General features: G+C 48.4%; 1 protein-coding gene across 1 annotated transcript in view; it reads left to right on the top strand.

The window, feature by feature from the left end:
- Positions 1 to 26,758, top strand: part of LOC144172694 (uncharacterized) — a gene marked incomplete at its 5' end in the record, with an annotated part of 86,772 nt that overhangs the window by 53,355 nt on the left and 6,659 nt on the right. Inside the window, one exon of the mRNA XM_077701325.1 lies at positions 20,527 to 20,666. Coding sequence (XP_077557451.1) covers positions 20,527 to 20,666 — 140 coding nt within the window. The remainder of the gene's footprint in view (positions 1 to 20,526; positions 20,667 to 26,758) is intronic.

Below are 26,758 nucleotides of genomic sequence, written 5' to 3' on the forward strand. Positions count from 1 at the left end.
TTCGACAACGTTCGTGCTGGTGTAATTACCACCCAAACTCTGCGGCTGTGCCAGCATTACGATGCCACTAGCTTACACTTGCCGGAAGAACATGCTTACGCCATGCTAGCGTAAAGGCCGTAAGCGCCTATTTTTCTGCATGCGCAAAACTGCAATTGTGTACGATGAATACTGTGCAATCATCTGATGTAATCCTGTATTCTCGTCCTCTGTAAATAAAATCTTTGTTATTACAAAAAAAAAAAACATCGGCGGCGTGGTGAAGTGGTAGCGCGTCGGGTTCCTTGCGTCTCTTTGCGGGCGTCGGTGGTTCGATCCCTGCTGGTGGACGTTTTTTTTTTTTCTGAGACTCGGCAGTTCGTCTTTTGGGGAGTATCGGAAAGGACCGAACGGGTGGCGGACTAACCGTTCGTCCCCTCACATTTAGTCCCCAAAAGGACTAATGATTGTGGCAAAGGCCGTTAGTCCCCCAAAGGATGAACTTTTAGTCCTTTTTGCCTAAGAGTGGGGCTCATCGCATGTCTGATCCCCGGCCTGAGTCAGCGACGCTTAACCTTGGCAACTATGCGCCCCGCCAACAGATGTGGGAATGAACGAAGTTCTTCTAACCGACAGGGACAGTTCAGCACCCATTGCTTCGTTGACTGTTCTGTGCGAGTTTTCTCTGCTTTGGGATGAGTCGGAGGACCGCTAGGGCGTGCCTTTAGTAAAAGAGGGTCGTAATCGCAAGGCGCGCATCAAGGCCGCGCTTAACGATACGTTGTAAAGGCTTCGCACCGTACAGCGAGGGGGCACTTAACCTTCAGGATGCGAGACTATGTCAACCTGCTAAAGGCACGCTACGAGTCCGTCTTACGGTAATTCTCACAAGCGGTGAGCCTGGCACAGACCTTGGGCAGGCGCATCTCTTGACCCCTCTGTACTCCCGCATATTAGAGCTGGCTCGCGGGGTGAGGGTGGGTTAGCTACTGTTTCTGAGATTACACTCGCTGACGGGTCAGTGCTTATCATGAGGGCTGAAGATATAGCCGAGGTCTTCGTGGAACATTTCACCAACCTTTTCTTGACCGAGATTGCACCATGGGATGCATATGGTTTTTGAGGACAAGCTTAGTGCGTTTTGTGGGGTGCTTCCGTGTGCGCCAGATCACCTTGTTGATTCGCTGCGTGCTCCTGTGGATGCTGACGAACTCTGCGAGTGTGCCAAAACATTGAATGGGGCGTCGACGCCTGGGCCTGGCGGGATCCGTGCTGGGTTTTACAACTGGTTTTTCCCAGCCATTCAGGGTGCGCTCCTCGACATGATGAGCGGCTTTTTTCTCCATGGAGTAAGGCCCGAATCCTTCCGTGAGGGTCGTGTAATCTTGATTGCAAAGCCAGGTGGGGATCCTACGCAGCCCCAGGCGTATCGACCAATCACACTTCTCAACACTGACTATAAGATCATAGCATCCATTTTGGCGAGACGCACCAGTGTCGTCTTGCGTAATATTATTAACCAAGTGCGAACGTGCAGCGTGCCACATCGCACGATATTCTCGTCCCTGGCATTGACGTGTGATTTATTCAGCTTTATGACGAAGATTGGCACCTCTGGATGCTTCATCTCTCTACATCAAGCGAAAGCCTTCGACAGAGTGGAACATCGGTACCTGACAGGCATTTTGCATCAATACGGCTTTCCGCCAGGCTTTGTAACAATGCTCGAACTGCTGTACTAGAACGTGAGCGTTAGACTCTTTGTCAACTGTCCATTAAGTAGTCCGTACTCTGCCACCCGCGGGATAAGGCAGGGTTGCCCTTTGTTGCCTCTTCTCTTTGTCGTTTGTCTCGACTTTCTTCGCCGTATTGATGCAAACACCGCCATCTGCGGCTTCTCGTTGCCAGGATAGGTCATGTCAAGGAGTCTGCGTATGCGGACAATGTGCTCCTGTTTATTCGGGACGTGGACAGCTATGAAGCGCTTATGCGGCTGTTCAATGAGTACGGTGAGCTGTTTGGAGCTCGTCTGAACAGGGGCAAAAATATGGCGGTGCGCTTCGGCACATTTGCGTCTTTCCTGGCGGCGAGGTATAATGGGTTATGGGTGTTCGAGTACTTGGTGTGGTTTTCCATTCCGCGGGTGAAGTGGCGCGTAGTATGTGAAAACGACGCCTCCTTGAGACAGCGGAGCAGCGTCTTGCGGTTGCATCAAAGTTCATAATTTCCCTTGCAGAGCGAAGCTACATAATTAAGTCGTCAGTCTCAGCGGCGCTTTTTTATGCAGCAAGCTTTAGGAAACCGCAGCACCATTTCACCCGTCAGGTCGCCACGATATTTGGGTCGTTCTTTTGGGCGGGCAAGACAGAAACAGTGTCGCGTGCGCTGTTGAGACTGCTCAAGTCAATAGGTGATTTCAGTCTGCCTTTCTTGGAAACCATGTGTAGCATGCTGGCCGTACGCGCAGTGTTCGACATTGGGGACTCAACTCAGTACCCAAGGAGGGCGCTGCTGCAATACTTTGTGGTAACTTCCCGCTCAATGTTTTATGACGAACGCATTGCCGGTCCCTCTGCCGAGCAGTCACCGCCATTTTATTTCTATGTTGTCAAAAATGCTCACAAATATCCAGTATACCTTGCCAAGGCCAAATTTCAAGGAAGGTACGGCAAGCGAATTGCGCGAAAAATTGGCAATAAACCAGTTAAACAACCAACAGATAGCAAGATCACGAGGTATCCGTTGGCATCAGCTAACTTTGGCGGCACTTCCGTCTGATGTTCGGGATTTCGGATGGTTGCGCGGCTGGGAAGTTCTTAAGACGTATGACCGTCTGGCGAGATTCGGCGTTGTGCGTTCCTCACGGTGCCCACACTGCGGGCACACTGAAACATTGTAACATGCCTTGTTTCAGTGTCGTATAGCGGCAACGTTTTGGACTGTGTTAAGCAGGTTGTATGGTCCCATATGCAGAATCAGCACACGTTCAAATTACGTGTTGGTGGACTTCCTGGTGTGCGCTGTTGCTTTTGTATTGTGGCGGAATCGTGGTGCCGGGTGTCCTCACGATCGATCGCAACAGGCGATGTTTCCACTGCTGTGGGGTGTGGGGTCGATCATTCTGAGTCCCTGAGAAAATGAATTGGCATCGCTAGCAGAAGACGCCTTTCTGTTACGCTGGTCCACGCGCTTCATAGTGGTCAGGAACAACATCCTGAGCATACCTATTGCAACGTACTATGTTTGAGCTAGTTTCTAAACTCTCTCTGTGAACACCTATGATCTTTTTTTGGGTTGTTTTTTGAGCAGCTTGTTTCACCACCACAGACATTTGTTGTGCAAAGTGCTGACTGCCCGGAGTACTAAGAAACTGATTGTTTTTTTTTCAATTTTTTTACAGCAGCACTGTTACCACTAGTCGCTGCGCGCTGAAATGTGGTTTTGAAATCAATTCTCTTTTCAATAAGTCGTCCGTTTTAGCGGTGCTTTTTGTGTAGCCAGCGTAACGAAACTGCCGCGCCATTTCACCAGACAGCTCGCAACGAAGTTTGGATCATTCTTCTGGGTGGGCAAAACAGAAACAGAGTGACGAGCGCTGCTGGCGCTGGCCAACTCAATGGGTGGTTTTAGTCTGCTTTGCTTACAAACCATGTGTAGCGTGCTGGCGGTACGTGCAGTGATCGCCCTTGTAGACTCAGACGAGTACCAAGGGAGGGCACTGCTCCAGTACTTGCTGGGAAGTTCCCGGTCATTATTTTATGACGTACACATCGCCGGTCCTTATGCTGAGTCGCCAGAATTGTATGGATGTGTTATAAAAACACAGCGAAATCTAGTCTTCCTTGCAAAGCCTAAGTTTCACGGAAAGTAGGCAAGCGGAGTGTGCGAAAAATTGGCAATAACCTAATTAGACAACCAACAGATAGGGAGATCACGCGGTGTCCGTTGGCATTAGCTGACTTCAGTGGCACTTCCAGCTGATCTTCGGGATTTCGGATGGTTACGTGGCTGGAAAGTTCTCCCGACGTGCGACCGTCTGGCGAGATTCGGCGTTGTGCGTTCCGAACAGTTTCCGCACTGCAGCCACACTGAAACATTAGAACACGTCTTGTTTCACTGTCGTGCAGCGGCAACCTTTTGGACTGCATTAAGCAGGATGTTCGGACTCACACTTCGAAAGAACACTCGTTCAAATGATGCGTTGGTCAGCTTTATGTTGTGTGCTGGAAATTTCGTTTTGTGGAGAAATCGCGGTGCCACATATCCTTGATCCCGGAGCAACGGGTGATGTTCCCACTTCTGTGGCGTGTTCGGTCGCTTCTGATGTGTCCTTTGGAGCACGAGTTGGCAGCTCCATGAGATAAAGCCTTCCTTTTGCGTTGTTCTACGAACTTTATAGTGGTCAGGAGAAACATCCTGAGCGTTTATCTTGTGCCGTTCTGAGTTCAGTACAGTTTATCAACTCATTTTTTGAACGCTGGTCAACCTTTTGTGACAACAGTTTTGTGCAGTGTGTAGAATGACCAAGTTACATGAGAACTGATTGGATAACTCCCTGTTCTTAGGACAGCGCTGTTACCACTGGTAGCTGCGCCCTGATATGAAGGTTATAATACATTCTCTTGACCTGTGGATTGTAATAAATTCTCTTTTCACACAGCCCGGGATGCCCAAGCGGCAGTGTCACCCGTGTGCCGCCGCCCAGGGCCAGAATATGCCCACGCGGCTACGTGTAGCCGACCAGTGCGCTACCGCTGCAACACCATAATCACCAAAATCAGAGATTGTAGCCACCGTCCGCAAGGGGGACAATTACATTGCGACGTACCATGCTTGATGCAGCGGGGTCTTAGCCACACAGTGTCATCCGAGAAGTGGTGTAGAGAAAAGACGGGTGGGGGGTTTTCTGAAAGAAGGACTACCCCGCATAGGAGGAAGCAACGGTGCAACTAGCTAGTGTACGCTATTCCTTTCAGTCTCTTGAATGAAGCATTTCCAGTACGCAACGCTGGTGTAGCGCATATCGAGGGTGTGACCGGCGCACGCTATTTCAGCAAAGTAGCCTGCCGGCGCTTGAGTGCTTCAACACCTTTCTGCTTCCAACAGCGGCAAGTAGCAAGTTGTCCCTTCAAGCTCCTGCTGTTCTTTGGAGAGCAATTAGTCGTTTTTGTTTTACTGCGAAGCAGTATATGTCTCACCCCCCCCCCCCCCTAGTTTTCATTCAGGTGAAGCCGCTTTACTCGGCGCCATTCCGTGGCTTCTTCTCGCCACCGCCGACCCCTCGTTAACAACGGTAATCACAACGGTTATTCCACTCACCACCAATGTGGCCGTCAAACGGCCCAATGCGACCGGTCCGGTGTCCTCAGTAGTCGAGTGGACATGGTTGGCTTGTTACACAAACAGTGAGCTTCCTACGCCGGGGGAAGAAAAAAGACAGCTCTACGTTTTCCCGCTATAGCATAAAGCTCGGGTCTTTTCAAATTGCATTCCGCTAATTGGCTAGGACGTAAGCTGAGTCGTAGCTTACAAACGTGTTTTGTTTCGTGAACTCCGTGCAGGGCAAGCAGCCTCGCACGTCATCCTTTTTTACGTAGCGGAAGGGCGCTAAACTTTTTGCTCCTATCTGTTGCGTAGAGTTCCTGCTATATGACGTGTCACCTATGGTGACATAGCCGGAACGAAGCCATTGCAGCCGGACCGTTGGTTTAACGACAATGCGGTTCCTTGGGGAGGAGCGTGCTTACGTGTTCCGAATAAATTTTCACAAGTTGTGACTCAACCCCGCACTAGAATTTTACAGCGTCCAAGCTAAAAGCATTCTCGGCTAGAGCGACCGGCCACTTTTCCTGGTAGCCTGCTATTTTCTAGAGAAGCATACTATACGGGTGGGTTTTTATGTATGAAGAGCCTTGGAGCCGGCTAGGGTTCCATGGCTCTCCGATTCCCATCTACTTGGCGAAGTGGAATTTAGGCCGGCAATGGCGGCGGCAGCTGGCGGTCATTTTTACGTCCATTTTCGCTTCTGTACATTCTCCGCAACCATATGATGACAGCGCTACCGGCGTTGTCAGCCCATAGCGCAGCTTGTGTAGGAGCCTTCGGTGTTGGCAAGGGAAACAGAAGCTGTGATAGAGCGGTCGTCGGCGGCGAGTAGGAGCCCCGGAGCAGCGCCGAGTAACTGGGCCTTCCCGGTATGAAAACTGGCTGGTTAGACATATACTGCGTGGCAGGAAAAATCAAGTTGTGTGAACACAACAGCAAATTTTCGTAGTGTGGGCGAGAATGCCCCAGCATTTGGAGTCACTTTGAGGTAAACGAATCCCAACTTGTCCCTAGCTATTGCCCGCAGTGGTCAAGCCCGAGCACTGGACGTGGAACTTTCAGAAGAAAGACGAACGCACAGGGTAACGGCCATCGTGCCGCAAGTAAAACTGCATTCGGAACGTTGTTACCGACGAGAGAGAGAGAGAGAGAGAGAGAGAGAGAGGAGAGAGAGAGAGAGAGAGAGAGAGAGAGAGAGAGAGAGAGAGAGAGAGAGAGAGAGAGAGAGAGAGAGAGAGAGAGAGAGAGAGAGAGAGAGAGAGAGAGAGAGAGAGAGATCAACGTTTATTTATCTTAAAGGAAAAGAAATAAGAGCGGAAGTTGTCACCATCACAAGTCCCGGAGGCCGCGAGCCAACGCAGATTCCAGTGCACGGTCGACCAGAGCTTGTTGTTGCTCCGGGAGCCGAGCTGGTCAGCGCAGACTCCCACTGCTCAGGTGATGGGCTGGGGAGAGGTTTAGGGTTGTCGGGGCATCAGTCTACCAAGTGGTAGTGAGAGGGCCGTGGCAAGTGTGGCGGTCATGTTGGAAGAGTGATGGAGAGATGTGGGAGAGAACCGTGTGGGTAAAGTCAGTACCGGTTTGTAGCCGGTGCCACACATGAGACTGTCGGTTGCTGAGATTAGGGTGAGGTGGTTGATCGATCCTTCCGGAGTGCAGGTATTGGGATAGGATGGCATTGTATGTAGGATCGAGGGGTTTTAGAGGGGGGATTGTGGAGCCCGGGCAGCTCGATGCATCTTGCCTTGAGAATGGAGATGCGCGGAAGTGCAGATCGTGGGCGGAAGCGTGAGCTGCCTAGTTCCCGGCAAGGCACAAGTGGCCTGGGGTCTATACGATGGCGATTTCAAAATCTTCGGGCAAGGCCCGGGGGAGATGAAGGGCGCTTTCCCGTACCCTGCCGTACTGATACAGCCGGCAGGCTCGTTGGCAATAGGTAAGAACTATGACTTGTGGTTGGTTCTGGTGGGTGGTTGCAGCATGTGGAATCGCGATGGTCTCAGCTGCTGTGGGTGATAAACTATAATAAGATGCGGCTGGGCCACCTCACCTGGCGGAGTAAGGGCACCAATTGTGGTTCGTCGTGACCGAGGGTGCTGTGCAATGTCTGCGTACCGAACCTGATGGTCTTCGGAGTATTTTCTGGCCAGATGACGAACACGAGCTTTTCTGCCGCGATTGTTGAAAGTCAGGTGCATGTGATGGGTTATGGGGGCTACCTGGATCTAGCACCATATGTTCGTCGGGATCGGGTGCATGGCGTTGTTGGAATTGGGGGGTTCTCTCCCAATGAGTTGGAGTACTCTCCTGACTGGTGGTGTTAAGGACTATCGGTTGAGCTGCGCCGTCTTCTGGGCTTCAAGATGTTTTGAGGTTGTGTTATGTATCCTGCGTTGTAACAGTTTCTCGTAGCTGGTGTACGCATGTAGTCCCAGTGCCGCTTTATAGGTGTTACGTGCGAGGGCATTCAATTTGGCCTGTTCTTGAGGCTGGAGGGCCAGGAACAGCGTGGCGTACGTACGGCTGCTGAGGAGCAGCGCTTGCACGAGGCAGCACGTGTCCTGTTCTTTCAGCCCAAATTTTTCTTGCTGATACGACGAATGAGGTGAGTGAGTTGGGCTATAGTTGTTTGCAGTTGGGGTAAGAGGGCCGCGCTGGGCCCATTGTGGGGGAGGGACCCCAAATATTCTTAGAATCTTGACGTGAGGTATGGGATGGCCGGAGATGGTTACTTGTGGGTCATGCGTAGGGACAGGTGGGCGACCGCGGGTGCGGGACTTTAATACAAGAAGGGCTGGTTTGGAGGGTTCACAAGTCAGTCCTCTGGATTGGAGGTAGGAGATCGTGGTGTCGACTGCGCTCTGTAGGGCATCTTGTTGGTGACCACTCGAGACTTCTGTGGTCTACAGCGTTATATCATCAGCATAAAATGCTTGCCGAAGGTGGGGTATGGACTCCAATAGTGAAGGGAGTGGAAACAGGGCTATATTGAATAGCAGGGGTGAAGTTACCGACCCCTGGGGTGTCCCCTTCGCCGGAGTGTTGAAGGTGAGGGAGACATGTAGGCCGAGCCGGAATGTTGCCATCCGATTTGTGAGGAACGTGCTGACTAAGTTGTAAGTTTCAGCTCCACAGTTGGTGTTAACGAGGCCCGAGGTGATGGCAGCGTATGTTTCCTTGTATTCTTGCTTCCTTTTTTGGTAATGCGCAAACCAATTGAAAGTTTCGCGCACAAGGTATTCAGTGTGCCTGGGTAGCAAATCCATCGTTTCATTACAGACTATGGCTGCAGCGAATCGTCCACACACTTTACAAGCACAAGCCAAGAATTTTCTGCCTGCATTTTAGTGTAATGGCTGTTGTACTGTCCACCCATGACGCTCGCCCATTCTGTCCCGAGGCCTCTACAAAACTTCGCCTAAAGTTTGCATTCCTCTAGCAGCGCCTTCAATTGGGAAAATAAACCCTCCACAAATGCATTAGTTGCAGGCAACAGGCAGAGAAAGGCTGTAACAAAATCATTTTTGCTGCTAGAAATAAAAAACGCGCCACGACCGCTAGTTCCGTTGTACAGGAGACGCCGATGCTCTCATTCATAATTAGCGAATATGGTGCGCCAGACATGTATTTTAAGAGGTCATCTCTAACCGCTGGTCCCAGTACCTTTGTGACGAGTGCAGCACACTACGTTCGGCCCAATGTGATGCCCGACGCCAACGCCGAATCACTGAAGCACCCAGTGATATTGGGAGCCAGGTGGTCAGCAGTCAGGAAGCTCCCGTGGACAGCAACGTGTCGCTGGGACTGCCATTATCTATGTTTCCATACATTATGCAAGTTAAAGTTAGAGTTGGGGGTTCCCTTCCCTGCCCAAGGACACGAGGCCCTGAACTGCAGCCTCCCGGTACGGGAACAAAGGAAGGTCAGTCGATCATCGCAGCTAATTTCGTTTTTCCGCGTCGGGCTTGCTCCGACCAAAGGATGCGCCCCCTGCCTCATGGCGCTAACGCCGAAATGCACGTGTTTCGCAGGGAGGAGGCGCACGCCCGACTTTTGCTTTTGCGATTATTGTTAGCGCGTGAAACGCCTGCATGATCAAAACCTGCAAACACGCCTGTAAATCGGTCTGGCACGCGCCCCATCCTTAGCGTCTCCATTTTTGTGGAGACGCGTTGTGGTGGAGAGGGGATGTTGTTCTCAATGCCATGTAGCCCAAAAACAGCCACTGAGCCAAAAGAAAAAAATTCGACACCAACTCAAACAGAACGTAGCCCAATTTGGCGATCAATGGCCTAATCTGGTAACCCTGTTCACGGCGTTGTTTTAGTTTCGCCACTGTTCGAGCGACCATGGCTGGATATTCGTCTTCCTCTAAGCACACGGCTCCGTGCTGCACGTGGCCTCTTTGCCTTCCTTTGTCGCGCACGATTATCGCTGCGGCGGTGGCCTCCTTGCCTTGCTCCTCCAGGTGGCGCGACACCGGTGCCGCGCACGCCTATGTTCCCTCCTCGCCTATCATCACCTGCCGCCTATTTCTCCCCGCCATCGGGCGTCTCCTCCTAAAGCCCCTCTAAATAAAGGGGCTTTATCTCCTCCGTGTCGGGCGCTCCGCCAGGTGGCGACATGAGTCCCGCACAGGTATCCCTTCCCCCTTCGCCAATCTATCGGCAGATTCATTGCAAGCTGGGCTAGTTGGAAAGACATATTTTTGGATGAAACCAGCGCGAACCTAAACAAAGACAACGGAAGTGGAACGCGAGTTGTATCAACGTGCATTTGGGAGAGCACGAATTGTCTTTAAAAAGCCCCCCATAATCCCATCTTTTTCACATTGTACTGAGTGCAGTGGATGCAAACGTAATTGTCATGCCGCTGACATTTTCAAGGGATACTGAAGTGAATTTGTGAAGCTCCCGTTTTTGTTTGCACTGCGTAGACTGGCTCAAATTAACACACTTTTCATCATTTATCCGATTGATAAGTCGGTAATTATTTTATAAAGCCCGAAAAAAGAAAAAACTACCATGCGCGTACTGCGGCGGCCGCACCAACTAAAGGATGTGAGCCTGTGACATCAGGAGGAGGTGTACCGTGATTGGACGATGTCGAAGATTAGCATTCAAACAAGTTTCGGTTTCGGTTCTGTAAAACAACTTGCTTGACATCCGACGTTATCTTTGGTAGGGCATTATCGATATCTCAGTAATCGTCATACCGCGCTTCTGCCCTGTTGTCGGCTGTAAAATGCCTAAGATAAGCCTCCCAGGACGGCTTGGAATCGTAGACAGCCCTAGCCGAGGCCTACGCAGTGGATGAACACCCTCCGCGTCACCGCAGACGCTCAAATGCCATGCGCTTTCCCCTTATATTTGGAGCTTACCTCACTCATGCCTGTATCGTAAAAGCGTGTTAACGCCAGGCCAAGGGTCTACTGATTCTGGCCTGTGCCCACTGCCCGCAAGCAGTCGGTGCTTATTTATTTATTTATTTATTTATTTATTTATTTATTTATTTACCCTCAGGGCCGGAATTCATTACAGAGGGGAGTGGTTACAATCTACAATATAAACATAATAAAAAAAGCAGTCAGTTACAATACCAACGCAAATAAAGCAATCAGTTTGTTATATAAAGATACATTCAGTTCAAGTAAATAAACAATTCAGATAAATAACAAAAGCAGTCAGATATAATACAAACGCAAATAAAGCAATCAGTTTGTTATGTAAAGATTAGTTCACCTTATTATACAACGTTAGGTAGGGTATCGTGAAAAAAATGGTTATCAGTAATCGATACAACTTCTGCAGGAAGGTGGTTCCAGTCTCGTGATGTACGGGGTATAAATGATTGCGCGAACGTTCTCGTAAGACATGAATTGAGACCTACTTTGTGAGCGTGATCAATGCGATGGGAAAGGTAGGACGGAGAGGGAATTAATTTATGGCGTAGCTTATTATGATGATATAGTTTGTGAAATAAGCTGAGGCGAGAAATTTTACGACGAGTCTGTAGTAACGGCAGGTCAAGACTGGACTTCATAGTAGTTATGCTGGCTGTACGGTTATAATTGGAAAGAATGAAGCGTGCAGAGTTATTCTGGACCATTTCAAGACGGTAGGTTAGTTTATCGTGACTGGGGTCCCATACTGATGAAGCATATTCTAATTTAGAGCGCACTAATGTTTTATACAGTAGGAGTTTTAATGATGATGGTGCGTTATGGAAGTTCCTACGCAAGTAGCCCAGCATTCTGTTAGCGTTATTAGCAACATATTCCACGTGAGCATCTCACGCTAGGTTAAAAGTAATATGGACACCTAAGTATTTGTAAGAGTCAACGGATTGCAACCATACGTTATTGAGGTAGTAGGAACATCGAGTTACGTTAATCCTAGAAACATGCATGACTTTACATTTATTTGTATTCAGTTCCATTAGCCAGGTATTACACCAGTTATTAATAGCAGAGAGATCAGATTGAACTATTTGACTATCATTTTCGCTGGTTATTTCCCGAAATATAACACAGTCATCTGCGAAAAGGTGTAAATTAGAAGTCACGACATTATGAAGGTCGTTAATATAGATAAGAAATAAAAGCGGACCAAGGACGGATCCTTGGGGTTCACCAGAATCAACATTACTTAGTTTGGAGTTATGGTCGTTAGCTGTAACAAATTGGGTACGATTAGTTAGAAAATACTCAATCCATCTAATGACATTCCGATCTATGTTTAATTTTCCTAGTTTATGGAGTAGTAGTTTATGTGATACCTTATCGAATGCTTTTGAAAAATCCAGAAAAATACAGTCGGCGTGTCATGAGCGATCTAGGATTTGATGCAACTTATGAGTTAGCAATGCAAGCTGAGCTTCCCATGAGTATGATTTGCGAAATCTATGTTGTGCCGATGTGAAAAATGAGTTTGATTCTAGGAATTTTAACAAGTTGGAGTAAATGGCGTGTTCTGAAAGCTTGCAACAAGTACTTGTAAGAGAAATAGGACGGTAGTTAGCTGGATTAAATTTGTTCCCCGATTTGTGAACTGGAACCACCTTTCCGATTTTTCATGATGTGGGAAGACTGGACATATCTAATGATTGTTGAAAAACTTTTGTTAGTAGGATGGCACTGTAGGTGGACGTGTTTTTTAGAAATTTTGTTGTGATGTTGTCATAACCAGGGGAGGAATGATTACAAAGACCACTAATTAATTTACATATACCAGCTATGTCGAAAGATATTTGAGGCATGATGGTGTAGTTATAGTGATTTGTCACAGGAAGATAGTTGTGTTTTGCATCCGAAAAAATGTTAACGAATACCTCTTGCAAGACAGTAGCACTTTGATCTTCAGGGATCGGGTTATTTGACGGGTCAATCAAGCTAATTTTGTCAGAATATGACGGATTAATAGCTCGCCAGAACTGTCTAGGGTTGTTTTTTAGCATGGCTGGTAGTGTATTGGTTAAAAAGTACAATTTGACATTTTTAATAGCTGAAACATAAGCATTTGAAGCAATATTATAGGCGGACCAGAGCGTGTTTGTAGGATTTCGTTTGGCCTGGCGATAAAGACGCTTCTTTTTGTTAGCTAGACGTTTGATATGAATATTGTACCAAGGTGCATGCGTGTTAGTGGTGATTGTACGTTGTGGAATGTGCTTTTCGGTTAGTTCATGAACTTTACGCGCAAAAATGTCCCAGTTTTCTTCAACCGAACGATCATCAAAATTTTGAAAAAAACTTCAATAAATTGTGACAAGGCGTTATTTATGGAAGCGAAGTCAGCTCTGCTGTAGTCGTGTACAGTTCTTCTAACTTGTCTTGTTTTTAAGATCGGTGCGTGAATATCGAGAGTGAGAAGACAATGGTCGCTTATTCCAGGCAAATAAGTGATTGGGGAAACGAAATCAGGGCGATTAGTTAAGATAAGGTCGAGGGTATTTGCACAGTTATCCGCAATTCTAGTCGGTTCAGAAACTAATTGTGTTAAAGAGAATATAGAACACCTTTCAAGAAAGTCGCTGGATTCCTGAGAAAACGAGGTACGGTGAGGCTGCTCGGCGTGCCAATCTATGTTAGGAAAATTAAAATCGCCGAGTAAGAAAACAGGCGACCAAGGAAAACGGTTTCGAATATTGTTAATTGCGTCATGTAAGTCGTTAACAAAACCGGGTGGTGAAGAAGGAGACCTGTAGCAAACACCTATTACTACTTTTTGATGATTGATTGTGACTGAAGCCCAAACCATCTCGAGGGTGTTTTTAATGTGCCCGCATAATGACGGAAGATCTTTTGAAATGGCTAGCATTACGCCACCGCCTCGTCGTATGGTTCTATCGCAGCGATAAAGGGAAATGTTAGAGGCATTATGAAAGATTTCGGAGTCCCGGATATTAGTTGATAGTCTCGTTTCGGTTAGGGCGATAGTATGAGCGTTGCAGGTGTCGATGACTGATGACAGTGCGTCGCGTTTGTTAACTGTGCTTCGAACGTTGCCAAACAAAATGGATACGACAGATGGACACGTGGGTGAAAGTGACGAGCCACTGCCCCTCACGCGTTCCTATGTTAGGGCTTGTGGTTGACGGCTGGAAGAAGCGTCTTCCTCTGCCTGCATTTCGCGTATGGAATTCGAGATAAGATCGTAGGTGTACCATTTGTTGTTGAGCTTCATTTTTTTGTACCTTAGCTAAAATTTGGGTGATCCAGGTTGTTTTTTGCCGAATTCAATCAGTTTTTTGTGTATCAGACGGGTACTGGGTGAAAAGTCCTCACTGACAGTGAGGTCTTTTTCTTTCAGTTCTTTCCTCAAACCGAGGAATTTATCTTTTGTTTTGAAGTTGCTAAATTTAACAATGATTTGCCGGACTTTGCCGTTTGAAAAACTACCCAGTCTGTGTGCGCGCTCAATTTCATTAGGCGAAAACCCATCAAGGACCGATATTAGCTCGGTCACTATTTTGGTTTCTGTTTCTTCCCAGGTTTCTTTGGTGTCTGCCCTGCACGGGGCACCTTCAGCAATCTTGGTGACGGTACTGGCGATACCGCGGACCCCGAGCCCCCAAACATAAGCTGGATCCAACCGTGGCGATGTGTTTATAGGTGGAGGGTTAGAAACCACGAACGGTGGCCGTCGGAGCCCAGGTCAAGCTCCGGCGGATGGGCTCCCTGTCTGTTCACCAGGCAGGGAGCTCCGGGACCAGGGTAAGGTCAAAGAAGAAAGTACCCCCGTCTCCCTGCTTTTATACTATGCTTTATGGTATTGTCTAAACCCCCCCCCCCCCCAACCGTGATCGGTCCCTGAAAAGGGGCCGCACCGAAGTATCCTTTCCTCCGTTGCCGTCGTTAACCTTTCCTGAACCGGACCATTTTTCTCGATTTCTTGTGATGGAATCCCTCAATCCAACCCAACCTCCTGCATCTCAGTCAGTCTTCGTGATCGCCAAGTATCTTGAAGCCATAGTAGGAAAATCGTATAAATGCAAAAAACAAAGGTCTGGCGAACTCTTAATTGAAATAAATGACAAGCAGCAGTCTGCAAAGCTTCTAACTTAGACTAGACTGGCTGATCTTGACATCCGGGTCACACCCCATCGGAGCCTCAACAGCTCGCAGGGTGTGATATCCGAGACAGACCTCCTGAACGAAACCGATGCGGATCTCCTTGCCGGCTTGAAGGATCAGGGCGTCACTGCCGTGAGACGCATCACTATCCGTAGAGACGACAAGGAGATTCCCACCAAGCACATCATCTTGACCTTTGACCGCGCAGTTCTCCCACAACATATATATGCAGGTTTTATCCGGTGCTCAATACGTCCGTACATCCCGAACCCGCGGCGCTGTTTTAAGTGCCAGCGGTTCGGGCACGGTACGAACTCTTGCCGTGGCCGAACGACGTGTGCGAAATGCGCGGCGCATGATCATCCTAGTGACAACTGCCAATCTGATACCCTCACTTGTGTAAACTGCGGGGGACCGCATGCAGCGTACTCCCGCAAGTGCGAAAAGTTCCAACTCGAAAAAAAGATAATCAACATCAAGGTAACCGAGAACATCACCTTCCCAGAGGCGAGAAAGAGGTTCGCCTCTTTCCCTCTGGGGAGGTACGCTGACGCGGCTCGCCGGGGGCGGAGCGGCGTCTGGTGTCCACAGGGACCCAGTTCAGCGAGTCTGACCTGGTCCCGCCCCCGCCCCCCGCTGGGTTGCCTCACGCAGCCCAACCCGGCACCACGCCGCTTGCTGAGGCAGCAGCGGTTGTGGCGCAAACCACTCCTGTCGGGACCGGTGCCGCTCCCGCCTCTGTCTCCCCGTCCTCCAGTGCGTTGGAGGGTACCGAGGTGATGGACACCACGGGCCCCGCACCGGCTCCCACCGCCCCCGCACCGCCCGTGCCACCTCTGGCACCCCGGACGCCCTCGGCGGTGGCGTCTCAAACGAAGGGCTCCCGAGGGGGGGCCAAGTCCGAGGGGCCCGGTCCGTCGGGCACCCCTCGGACATCCGACGATGAGATGGATGTCGGGCCGTTCCTGCCTGCAACGCAGCGCAAGGAGCGGCCACCGACCTCCAAGCCTACAGACAGGCCCAAAAAGCCCAATCCGAGAGTAACAGCCCCGAAAGACGACACATGAACACACACGAACACACACACTCCAGTCATTCTTAAATTTAAATAATGGGAACAGAAAACATCATTCAAAGGAACTGCAGAGGCCTCCTTAAAAATCTTGACGATGTGTATGAGATTCTGCATGCCAGTCAGCCAAGTATCATGTGTCTGCAGGAAACCGACCTCAATTCTAAACAAACAAATTTCTTAAATAGGTACATGGTATTCAGAAAGGACAGGGTTGGCTGCACCCACTCTTCAGGAGGTGTGGCCATTATCGCCCGGAAATCATTAGCATGCCACCCTCTCTCTTTAAACACTGTCCTCGAGGCTGTAGCTATCCGTACCATAATATTTAATAGGTTGATAACGGTATGTTCCATCTACATTCCTCCTGATCATGCACTTCTGAGCTCTGATTTCGAGGCGCTGGTCGACCAGCTGCCCGAACCATACATACTAACAGGCGACCTTAATGCGCACAACTCTCTTTGGGGCTCCTCCAGAACGGATGCCCGAGGTCGCCTGATAGAGAAGTTTCTTACATCCTCCAGAGCATGCCTCTTCAACAAAAAACAGCCTACATACCATAACTTAGGACACAATACATACTCTCATCTTGACTTGGCGATTGGTTCCGCAGTTCTCTTTCCATGTCTTGAGTGGGGTGTGGGCACGGACCCATATGGTAGTGACCATTTCCCCACTTCATTAACGTATATAGGTATAGGCCCGAGCAGTCCATCTTCCCATAAAAGGTTTAATGAATCACAAGCAAACTGGAGCACATTCACACAAACATCTCAACTACACCACACATCCATAAAACACCTACACGTGGAGGAAGCCGCCCAACTCGTCACGGCGCACATCCTCGACGCCGCCGAAAAGTCCATTCCCCAGGCCTCCAGTGGGTCCCGCAGCCCAAGGAGGCCCTGGTGGAACGAGGACTGCAGGCGGGCGCGAGAGGCCCAGAACAAGGCGTGGGGTGTCCTTCGCCGGTACTCCACGTCGGCTAACTTAATTTCTTTTAAACGGGCAAAGGCTTTTGGGAAGCGAGTGCGTCGTGAGGCGAAAAGGGAGAGTTGGCGCACCTTCCTCACTTCCATCAACTCATACACTGACGCACACAAAGTCTGGACACGTATACGAAAACTAAAAGGACAACAGACACACAGCCTGCCCCTGGTTAGTACAACAGGGGACACACTGGAAGACCAGGCTAACACACTCGCACAACACTTCCAACACGTGTCCAGCTCAGCACACTACACAAACACTTTCATGAAACACAAAACATCTGTAGAAAAGAAGTCCCTGCGTGATAACAAGTCGCACACTTCTTACAATTCTTGTTTTTCAATTCATGAGCTGAAGGTTGCTCTGAGCACATGTACGTCAGCTCCAGGTGCAGACAAAATCACATACGCCATGATACAACACCTACACCCAGACACTCTTGAAACACTCTTACACCTATACAATAAAATATGGCTTTCGAGGCACATTCCTCGCTCTTGGAGGGAGGCCATAGTAGTGGCTGTCCTAAAGGAAGGGAAGGACCCTTCCTCTCCTGCCAGTTATCGCCCCATTGCCCTGACAAGCTGCCTGTGTAAGCTCTTCGAGAAGATGATAAACAGGAGACTCGTGTACTTCTTAGAGTACAATGGTCTTCTCGAGAGGTGCCAGGCGGGCTTCAGGGCGGGGCGATCTACCAACGATCAACTCGTTGCGTTAGAGTCTTATATCAAAGATGCTTTCCTCCACAAGCAGTACTGCATGACGGTCTTCTTTGATCTTGAAAAGGCGTACGATACTGCTTGGCGGTACGGCATCCTTAGCGACTTGAAGTCCTTTGGCACGTCGGGTAACATGATGAACACGCTTGCCAGTTACCTGTCTGAAAGAACGTTTCGCGTGCGAGTTGGAACTGCACTCTCTAGGGTTCATGTGCAGGAAAACGGCGTGCCGCAAGGTGGAGTTTTAAGTTGCACCCTTTTTATTGTAAAAATGAATTCTCTTCGTAAGGCGCTGCCACCGTCGATTTCCTGTTCAGCCTATGTAGACGACATTCAACTCTCCTTTAAATCCTGTAACCTGTCTGTCTGTGAGCGCCAGGTCCAGCTTGGTGTTAACAAGCTAGCTGGCTGGGCAGATGGCAATGGTTTTAAATTTAATCCCGGGAAGTGCACTTGTATTTTGTTTTCCAAGAGGCGTGGTATCCGGCCGGATCCAGACATTCAACTCCACGGTGTCTCTATTCCTGTAAAAAAGGAACACAAGTTCTTGGGTATTATCTTTGACGAAAAGCTGACATTCATCCCACAGATAAAACAACTAAAACATAAATGCTTAAAAACAATGAATATCCTGAAGGTTCTGTCGCACATCTCTTTTGGTGCTGACAAACAACTTCTCTTACGTGTTTTTACCAGCTTGATAAGTTCACAATTGGACTATGGTAGCGTTGTTTATGGGTCAGCAAGTAAAACATCCCTCAAAATGCTGGACCCAGTGCTCCATCTCGGGCTCCGCCTGGCGTGTGGCGCCTTCCGCACTAGCCCGGTCGAAAGCCTCTATGTGGAGTGCAACAAATGGAACCTACAACGTCAACGAGCTTACACAGATCTCCTTTATGCTTTTAAAATTTCATCCATGCCTCACCATCCTTTTAAATCAGTTTTTCATGATACGTCCATGACTGAACTCCTTTTAAATCGACCATCGATCTCTGCGCCCTTCTCTTACAGAGTTAGAGAGGAGGCGTCAGAGCTTGCTGTCTCCTTTTTAGATACAATCCAAAATTCTGTAACGGATTTTATAGCACCATGGCATCTCCGCCCTGTATCATGCGACACATCTTTTACACATCTAGATAAAAAGCGAGCTCCCACATGTGCAATTCTGCAGCATTTATTGTATTTGCAGCAGAAGTATGAGTGCCCTGAATTTTATACGGACGCTTCTAGATCTGCCACCTCTGTGTCCTGCGCGGCGCATGGGCCCGGCCTTAGTGTCACTCGAACTCTGAATAGTCATACTAGTATCTTTACGGCAGAGGCTTACGGTGTACTTCTTGTTGTCAATCATATACTTCAAAACCACATCCCACAATCCATTATTTATACAGATTCCCTCAGTGTTGTGCGGGCACTGTCGTCAACAGTGCCTTCGAAAAACCACGTTGTCAATCTGATTGTCAAGGGTATTATGTCTGTGTATGTACGCAAATTTGAACTGGTTCTTTGCTGGGTCCCTGGCCACTGTGGTATTGCAGGGAACGAAGCAGCGGACCGAATGGCTGCTTCTGCTACACTCTCGAATACAGTAGACATAACCACAGTACCCTACACCGACGTGAAACCACACATCAGACAACAACTTCGCAAAACATGGCAAACACACTGGAGTGAACAAACAGACAACAAGTTACACGTAATAAAACCTCAATTGGGACCATACACCACCGACACACGTAATAGATACACTGAAGTCGCCTTGGCTAGATTACGGATAGGGCACCCTCATGCAACGCACTCGCATCTTCTCACGGGGTCTCCAAGACCTCTGTGCAGCAGGTGCGGAGAGGCCCTATCCGTGATCCACATCCTTATACAATGTAAGGCACTTGACACAACACGACACAAATACTTCCCACAACTACACACGCGACATATTCCACCACACCCGTCATACTTCTTAGGAGATGAAGCCATGTTTTCAATCAAACGCGTTTTCGAGTTCCTTACCGACGTAAAATTTTTACATCTCATTTCTTATCATGCATGTTGACAACCTGGCCCTTTACACCAGTCATCATCTTCATTACGTTGTCTTTTACTTGGTTTATTTTTACTGAAATGTTCTTTTACTTCCATGACACTTTCATGTAATCACTATTGTTTGGCGCTCTTTGCCCTTAGTCGGCCTTGTGCCATTAAACTCCAAACATCATCATTCTTTGGTGTCTGGCATGCCGTAAAAAATCAAGTTGTTTGTGCGAGATCGGTCTTCTAGTTCGTCTAAACGAGATGCGAGTTCATAGTTTTGACTTGTTAGTTCGTGGGTTGTGCTCTGCAAGCTCAAAAGTTCCTGCTGTTGGCTTTCAATCTGCTCCGATTTTTGTTCTAATTTACTGAGTTTAATGTGGAAATTTGACATTTGGGATTCAATGGCTTTCTGTCCATCCTTAATAGCCTTCATTTCAGCCACAACTTCGGTTTTCCACGCAGAACTTTGCAGAGCTCGAGAGTGTAAATCCTTGAGGAGGTGAAACATGACTTTTGTTTGTTCTGTGGGGTCATCAGGTAGGGTATCTAGGTCTAGTACGGACTGGGAACGTGTAGACGGACCGGGGTTGCTTTATATATCGCCTGAACGTAGCAATAGAAAAACCATAGAAACACAATTGCAAACAGAATCACAGAGCACTTGTGGGCACGGGAAAACTAATAGAAACCTGTCATCGGACTTTCTAGCATACAGTGAATACGGCATACACACCTGCAACAAGCAAGGAGGGCGATTAGCCATGTCGACTGGACTGCGCCCGTGCCCACTGAAGATTGGAGCGGTGGGAAGTCTTCTTATATCCTTTTCCCAGGCTGTCGATGTCGATGAGGAAGGTGGTACGTCACAGAACTTCACTGGCGCCACCACACGCGGAGCGCACGGCCAGGACAGCTGCAGCGGCCCATCCAGCGGGGGAGGAGGCGAGCAGCAAACGAAGATGCCATCGCGCAGGTGCCAGAGTGGAAACAGCGCGCCAACGAGAACTCGCTAGCGCGTCAGTGTCAGTCTGCGCGTGTTCTGCGAACTCGGTCGCGGAGCAGGGAACGTTACACCCCCAAATGTGAACTCAGTGTAGAAATAATCGGCCGAAAACGAAAAAAATCAACAAACAAAAAAAAACGTACGCTCGGGGATTCGAACTTGCGACTTGCAAAATAACATTCCTAGCGCTCCACACCTTTCGGCAACGGGCCAGTGCTGCCATCTAAAGAAATATAAGGTATGTAATGCATAACCGGCTTAACTTTTTATTTAGTTTTAGCATTTCAAGCAGCTTAGGTGAGTGTTTGTCGTGTAGCTCTCGTCCAGTAAGCGTCCCCCAAATTGCCACAATAACTCACGTCTAGCAATTGCATTTCTTTTAGACGGAAAAGCGTTCGCAGATGTTTGGTCATGCTGCTGACCACTGTGCTTGTTTACCCAGCGCTAAAACGTGCTTCCTGCTCCATAGTTTTACGCTTCATGGTACAAGTTTCAGTAGAATTTATTTCCTTAGTACCTTTGTTGACTTCGCTGACTCTTCTTTCACCTTCAAGTGGCCTTAGATTTTCCTACTAGCGTACCAGTCAGCGAAGCATCGCATGTATGCTTGTGCAGGGGTTGTGTGGAGCGACCCGGACTTGGAGCTTGATACAGTGTACAAATTAACAAACTAAAAAACGCACATTCGTCCATTCACAAACGTGTCGTGGCTTAGTTTCAACTGAGTGAATGAATTGCGACGACTCGTCGGCGGCCGGCATAGTAAACGTTGGGCCGACTGACACTGTCGGATAATCGGCGAGCCGTGCAGTAGCGCACTCAAGCCAAGTAATCACCTCCTGACGTCACACGAAAACGCCGCAGAAAATGGGCTAGGATGCAGAGAGGAGGACAGCATTTTAGAATTGGTTTTTATACTAAATAAATTCACGTAAACGCACTCAGAGTAGCCGAAACATGGCCTATGGACTCCGGACTACAATTTCCGGTAGTAATCCCGCAATGTTTATAAATCACTTCAGTGTCCCTTTAATTAGGGCCCTTTGAACCAACGCCCCGCGAAATTATGGAAGCGTTCCCAATAACAGAAAGAGGAGACAATTGTATCAGCCAAGCAAGCTTGTGTCTTCATCCCAACGAGATTGCATATCGGGGTGGGTCTAGGTTGTAGCCGGTGTCTATGTTGTTGCCTTATCACCGTGGCTTTCGTAAACTTCTGCTCATGTACAGTTTTTTTTTGTGTTCAGTGTTTATATTCACCCTTCTTGATATTAAACTTCGATTGGTTGTAGGGTTTAACCAACGCCGCCTGTATAAACATTGCCTAACGCGTGAGCGAAAAATGGCCAAACAGCCACTCTCCTGTTGCTCTATCCTACCCTTCCCCGCTCCGTAGCCTTCCAGCGTGCTTTTGTGTCCACCAGCCAGCGCCACTTCTCGGAAACTATGCAAAATAGTGGAAAGTTTGTTTAGCGTTCCCGAAGCGGCGCTCCTACGCCTTCTTGTTTTTCACCATGCCTGTCTGTCTTGGTCTGTCATTGATAAAACTTCCTTTGTCACGAAGCAAAATCCCTTGCGCTGCCGCAGGCTGATGCCGACTTTGCGCGCTTATCTACTCGGATCACAGGCCCTGAAATTTTCTGAGTGGGGCATCCCACCTCTATCCCCTCCGCATTTAGGTATTGTTTTGACCCAGCTGTTCGCACTCCGCATCGGTACGCACTCCTAAAATTGAGGACTGTACTGTAGAAGCGCCCGGACAGCGTGGCGGGATCCCAGCTGCTTATCCTTTTGTTTCCTATAATTTTCTGAAGTTTACAAGCACGTGATACTATTGGAAAGTAATCGTAAAAGTGAGCGCCTGAACAAAAAACGTGCACGCAATTTTTTCTTCTCTAAATACTCCAGAAAGAAAAATATCAGTAAAATAATGGCTGCCCCATCCGAAAATATCGTTTTTCTGTTAGCTATATGTCTACTCGACAATCAGTATGTTCTTACACTATTTCAGTCCGCCTCCGTCTTTATCTTTAGAAAAATGCAGCAAGTATGAAGCGAGCGACACGTTGAACGAGATCCCCACTGCGCCACAGAACTAGCGCCCCGTCGCGTCTAAGATGTAAGCGAAACGGCCCTGGAAGCCCAACAGGCAAGCTGAACACACGTCTTAGAAGTGGGTGCAGCGTTCGCGACTCGCGAGCAGTGACGTAAGGCGAGATGTCCGCCGGCACGCGCCACATAGCGGATCAGTGCCTGAACTAAGCGTCCCTACCCACGGCCTCCGCGATCGGCTGCCGGCGGCGCGCCGTTGCTCCGGCCGTCCTATTCGGCGCGTCCCCCAGCAAAAACGTGTAATTTGGTTAACGCCGGAACGCGCCGCGAGATGGCGGTGTTAGCCGATGGTTGGGAAGCTTGCACCGGCTCCCTTGGACGGCTTTGCGGAGCCTTTGTTGCTGTGTCTTCGCTGCCGGGATCACGCAGAACTGCGTTGCGCTTTATTTTTGTTGAGCTGACCAACCACACGACCAGGTCATGAAGTACGCTTGTCTAAGGAGCTTCGAGGATCAGCACTGAAACCCAGGTATGTCACTGTGCAGTGAAAAGTTAATCGCGCTGGGATTGTTGCGCTGTGATCGGTGCAGGACATTTTGGTGCGGGGACATTTGGGGACAAGAACTTTTCGGCGACCGAATTATCGGGAGCTTGCCTGTTGGAACAGCTGTTATATTTTTATTTCCGCGTAGGGTAGGTTATGGACAGCAATCGAGCGCAGTGATTGCATTTTTATACAGGTTCCGTGTTTGATTTCTGCCCGTTATTTTTAGAAATTGAACCTTTGTATAATTCGTATTTCGTAAGCTGAAAGAACTGATTTTGCCTCATTTAGAACGTGGTCCTCTGTTCAAGTGCCCAGCAAGGGATGAACATGCTGCAACCACTCTGTCCATAGTGATGGCCAAGTTTGTGAAGCCACTGCTTGCCAACGTTGGTGCAACTGTCACGGACAAGGCCGCGTAACGCAAAAAACTGGTGTCCAAGCCCCTGCATCGCAAAGTGCTTCGTGTGTGAACTGTTCCGTTTGTGAAAACGTACCAATGTCTTGAAAGTGTACATTTGTAAATGTAAGCGCAATATAGTTTGTAAATAAATGTTTAATTGCAGCTCTTGGACGAGTGTTCAGTACACATTTGGTTTCCACTTTTACTATGTACATAAGTGGCTAATGTCCAAAGCAAACATGAATGCATACCAGCCAACTCTTCCGAATTTTCCGTAAAATGTAAGAATTTTGACGCGTCTTACGATTTTAGGAACCGTGCGTGAAATTTTACGAATTTTCTAGAAAATGGCACCATCTAATAACAACACTGTGGTACCTGCGCTGCCACGGGAAAGCAATACGTAGTCTTGTTATCACACTCTGCGAAGCAGCGATTTCTTCTCTTCTTGAGGTGGGCTGCACATCCAGCACTCGCTGCTACCAAGGCAAGCCTGCTTATATACAGGGTGTCCCAGCTATCATGCACCAAGATTTAAAAAAAGAGAAATTGCGTAACTCGAAGAAAACCTAGTGCATAATGTTTGCAGTACTGTGAAGAAGCGGAGAGTAATTTTTTCGTTAATGAGACTTAATTAATTAATTGTAATTAATTATCTAACTCGAGAAATACTGTCCTAATCACTAAAGTGTCAATGAGGCAATTGTAGGTAACCACGAGGGGCATCTAACTGCGGCATTTTCAGCGATGAACTAATTGCGTACACATTTATTCTGACTGATAAAGGAAACCCGCGAAATATGAAAGATACCACGTGACGGCGCCTCCGCGCGCACCGTAAAGCAACGCCCTCAAACAGGCTGCCTCTGAGTTAGCCAGAATGAAATAGACAAAAGAAAGAAAGAAGAATTCGCGACCGAGTTTGTTCCTTATCTGCACACGCGTCCCGCGAATCTTGCTGGTGCTGCTCCTTCCATGCATGCTATTATCAAGGTGATGCGCTGTCTCTTCGGGCGGGTAACACACGAAGCAGTTGCTTTCAATCAGCTTTGTTTGGGGACGCTGCTTTACAATGCGCGCGTAAGCATGGTCACGTGGTATTTTTCATATTTCGCGGGTTTCCTTTATCAGTCAGAATAAATGAGTACGCAATTAGTTCGTCGCTGAAAATAGCGCAGTTAGATGCCCCTCGTGGTTACCTACAAGTGCCTCATTGACACTTTAGTGATTAGGACAGTATTTCTCGAGTTAGATAATTAATTACAATTAATTAATTAAGTCTCATTAACGAAAAAAATACTCTCCGCTTCTTCACAGTACTGCAAACATTATGCACTAGGTTTTCTTCGAGTTACGCAATTTCTTTTTTTTTTAATCTTGGTGCATGATAGCTGGGACACCCTGTATAGCATGTTGTCCACGGGCCAGCTACGACTTCCATGTTCGTGGCTCTCTTTGTATGACTTCCACGTCCGGTGCAGTAAGAGCCGTGGTACGACCGCGGTAGTTGCTTCGCAGTGCAATGGCGGGCTCGAAGCCATGAAAGTACTACCAAATGTTCTTGAAATCGTACATGTAAGAATTTGCTTCCCTGCCGAATGGAGTTGCTGCTCATCACTATTCAACACTAACGGCTTCCACTAAATGGCTCTGAAAATATGGGAACATTTATCACAAAACTTTCATCCATTTAGACTTAAAAATTAAAGTGTACTGCCCCCTAGTTTCCCCAGTTTGCGGCTATTACGAATTTCCATGTCACCATGTTGGCAGGTATGTGAATGCTGTCATCATTGCTTAGCAGATATATGTGCTTTGAAATCAGTAATTGCACCCGCCGCGGTGGCTCAGTGGCTAAGGCGTTGCGCTGCTGAGCACAAGGTCGCGGGTTCGATTCCCGGCCGCGGCGGCCGCTTTTCTGATGGAGGCGAAAAGCAAAAACGCCCGTGTGTACGAGATTTCGGCGCACGATAAAGATCCCCAGGTGGTCGAAATTAATCCGGAGCCCTCCACTACGGCGCGCCTCATCGCCTGCGTTGCGTCGGCGCGTTAAACCCTACAATCAATCAATCGAATCAGTAATTGCAAATTTAAATGTCTTAGGTATTCATTCTAAAATAGCAAAAATAAGCTTGCCTGTAGCCACCGAAATACGTTTTAGAATACAATGAAATCGGCGTGCACCTGACTCAGTTTTTTTTAATTTGTTGCGACTGAAATTGAAACCGTAACCTGCCTAACGCGCATGTGTAGAGCAGATTGCAGCATCCTTGAGGCTATCAATTTCTCAACTTAATCTCCCTTAAACGTGTTAATTCTAAAAATAAGACGGGTTTTTCCACCCAACAGGCAATTATGCGACGGCTAGATATGAGCCATCCGTAGTGGGTATGACGCGATCGCGCCCCCCGCTTTACTGAATTGCTTTGTCCATCCATGCAGATTATTTAAAGTACGTAAGCCGGGATAAGAAATACCTGAAAAATAAATGACATTTTAGCGAACCGATGGTTATTTCGGCGCCAGAAGTTTCCAATCGGTGGTAGCGAATATCGCCCGTGCGTCGAGGGCGTAAAGCGGCACAGCCCATGTCATTTAAGTCGCATAGCTGCAATCGTAACTAAAATAAATGCATTATCAGGTTCTACAAGTCGCTTTGTATCCGTAGCATCAGCTATGCTTTCTTTTTATTGCGATACGAAGCGCGAAAGTTGACGAAAAGCCATTTCAAGCATCGTTCCAGCATACACGGCTTTCGTTCCAACCATCGGCTGCGCGCGCCGCGGTGCGGCGGAAGACGCGGCCGCGCCCCCTTTTCAACTTACGCTCTCTCCGGGCGATTGGGACGGCCGGAGCAACGGCGCGACGCCGGCAGCCGATCGCGGAGGCCGTGCCCTACCCTTCCCATTGGAAAGCGCGCGACGCGTCAGGCAATCTTAATAGAGGCGGCGTTGGTTTAACGCAACTACGCAGCGCAGGCGCTGAGGCGCACCGTAGTGGGGGGCTCCGGATTAATTTTCACCACTTCGGGATCTTTAACGTGTGCCGAAATCTCGTACACAC

The sequence above is a fragment of the Haemaphysalis longicornis genome, unplaced genomic scaffold, assembly GCF_048455015.1.
Source record: "Haemaphysalis longicornis isolate Haplotype H1 unplaced genomic scaffold, Haemaphysalis longicornis Haplotype H1 scaffold_25, whole genome shotgun sequence".
Lineage (NCBI taxonomy): Eukaryota > Metazoa > Arthropoda > Arachnida > Ixodida > Ixodidae > Haemaphysalis > Haemaphysalis longicornis.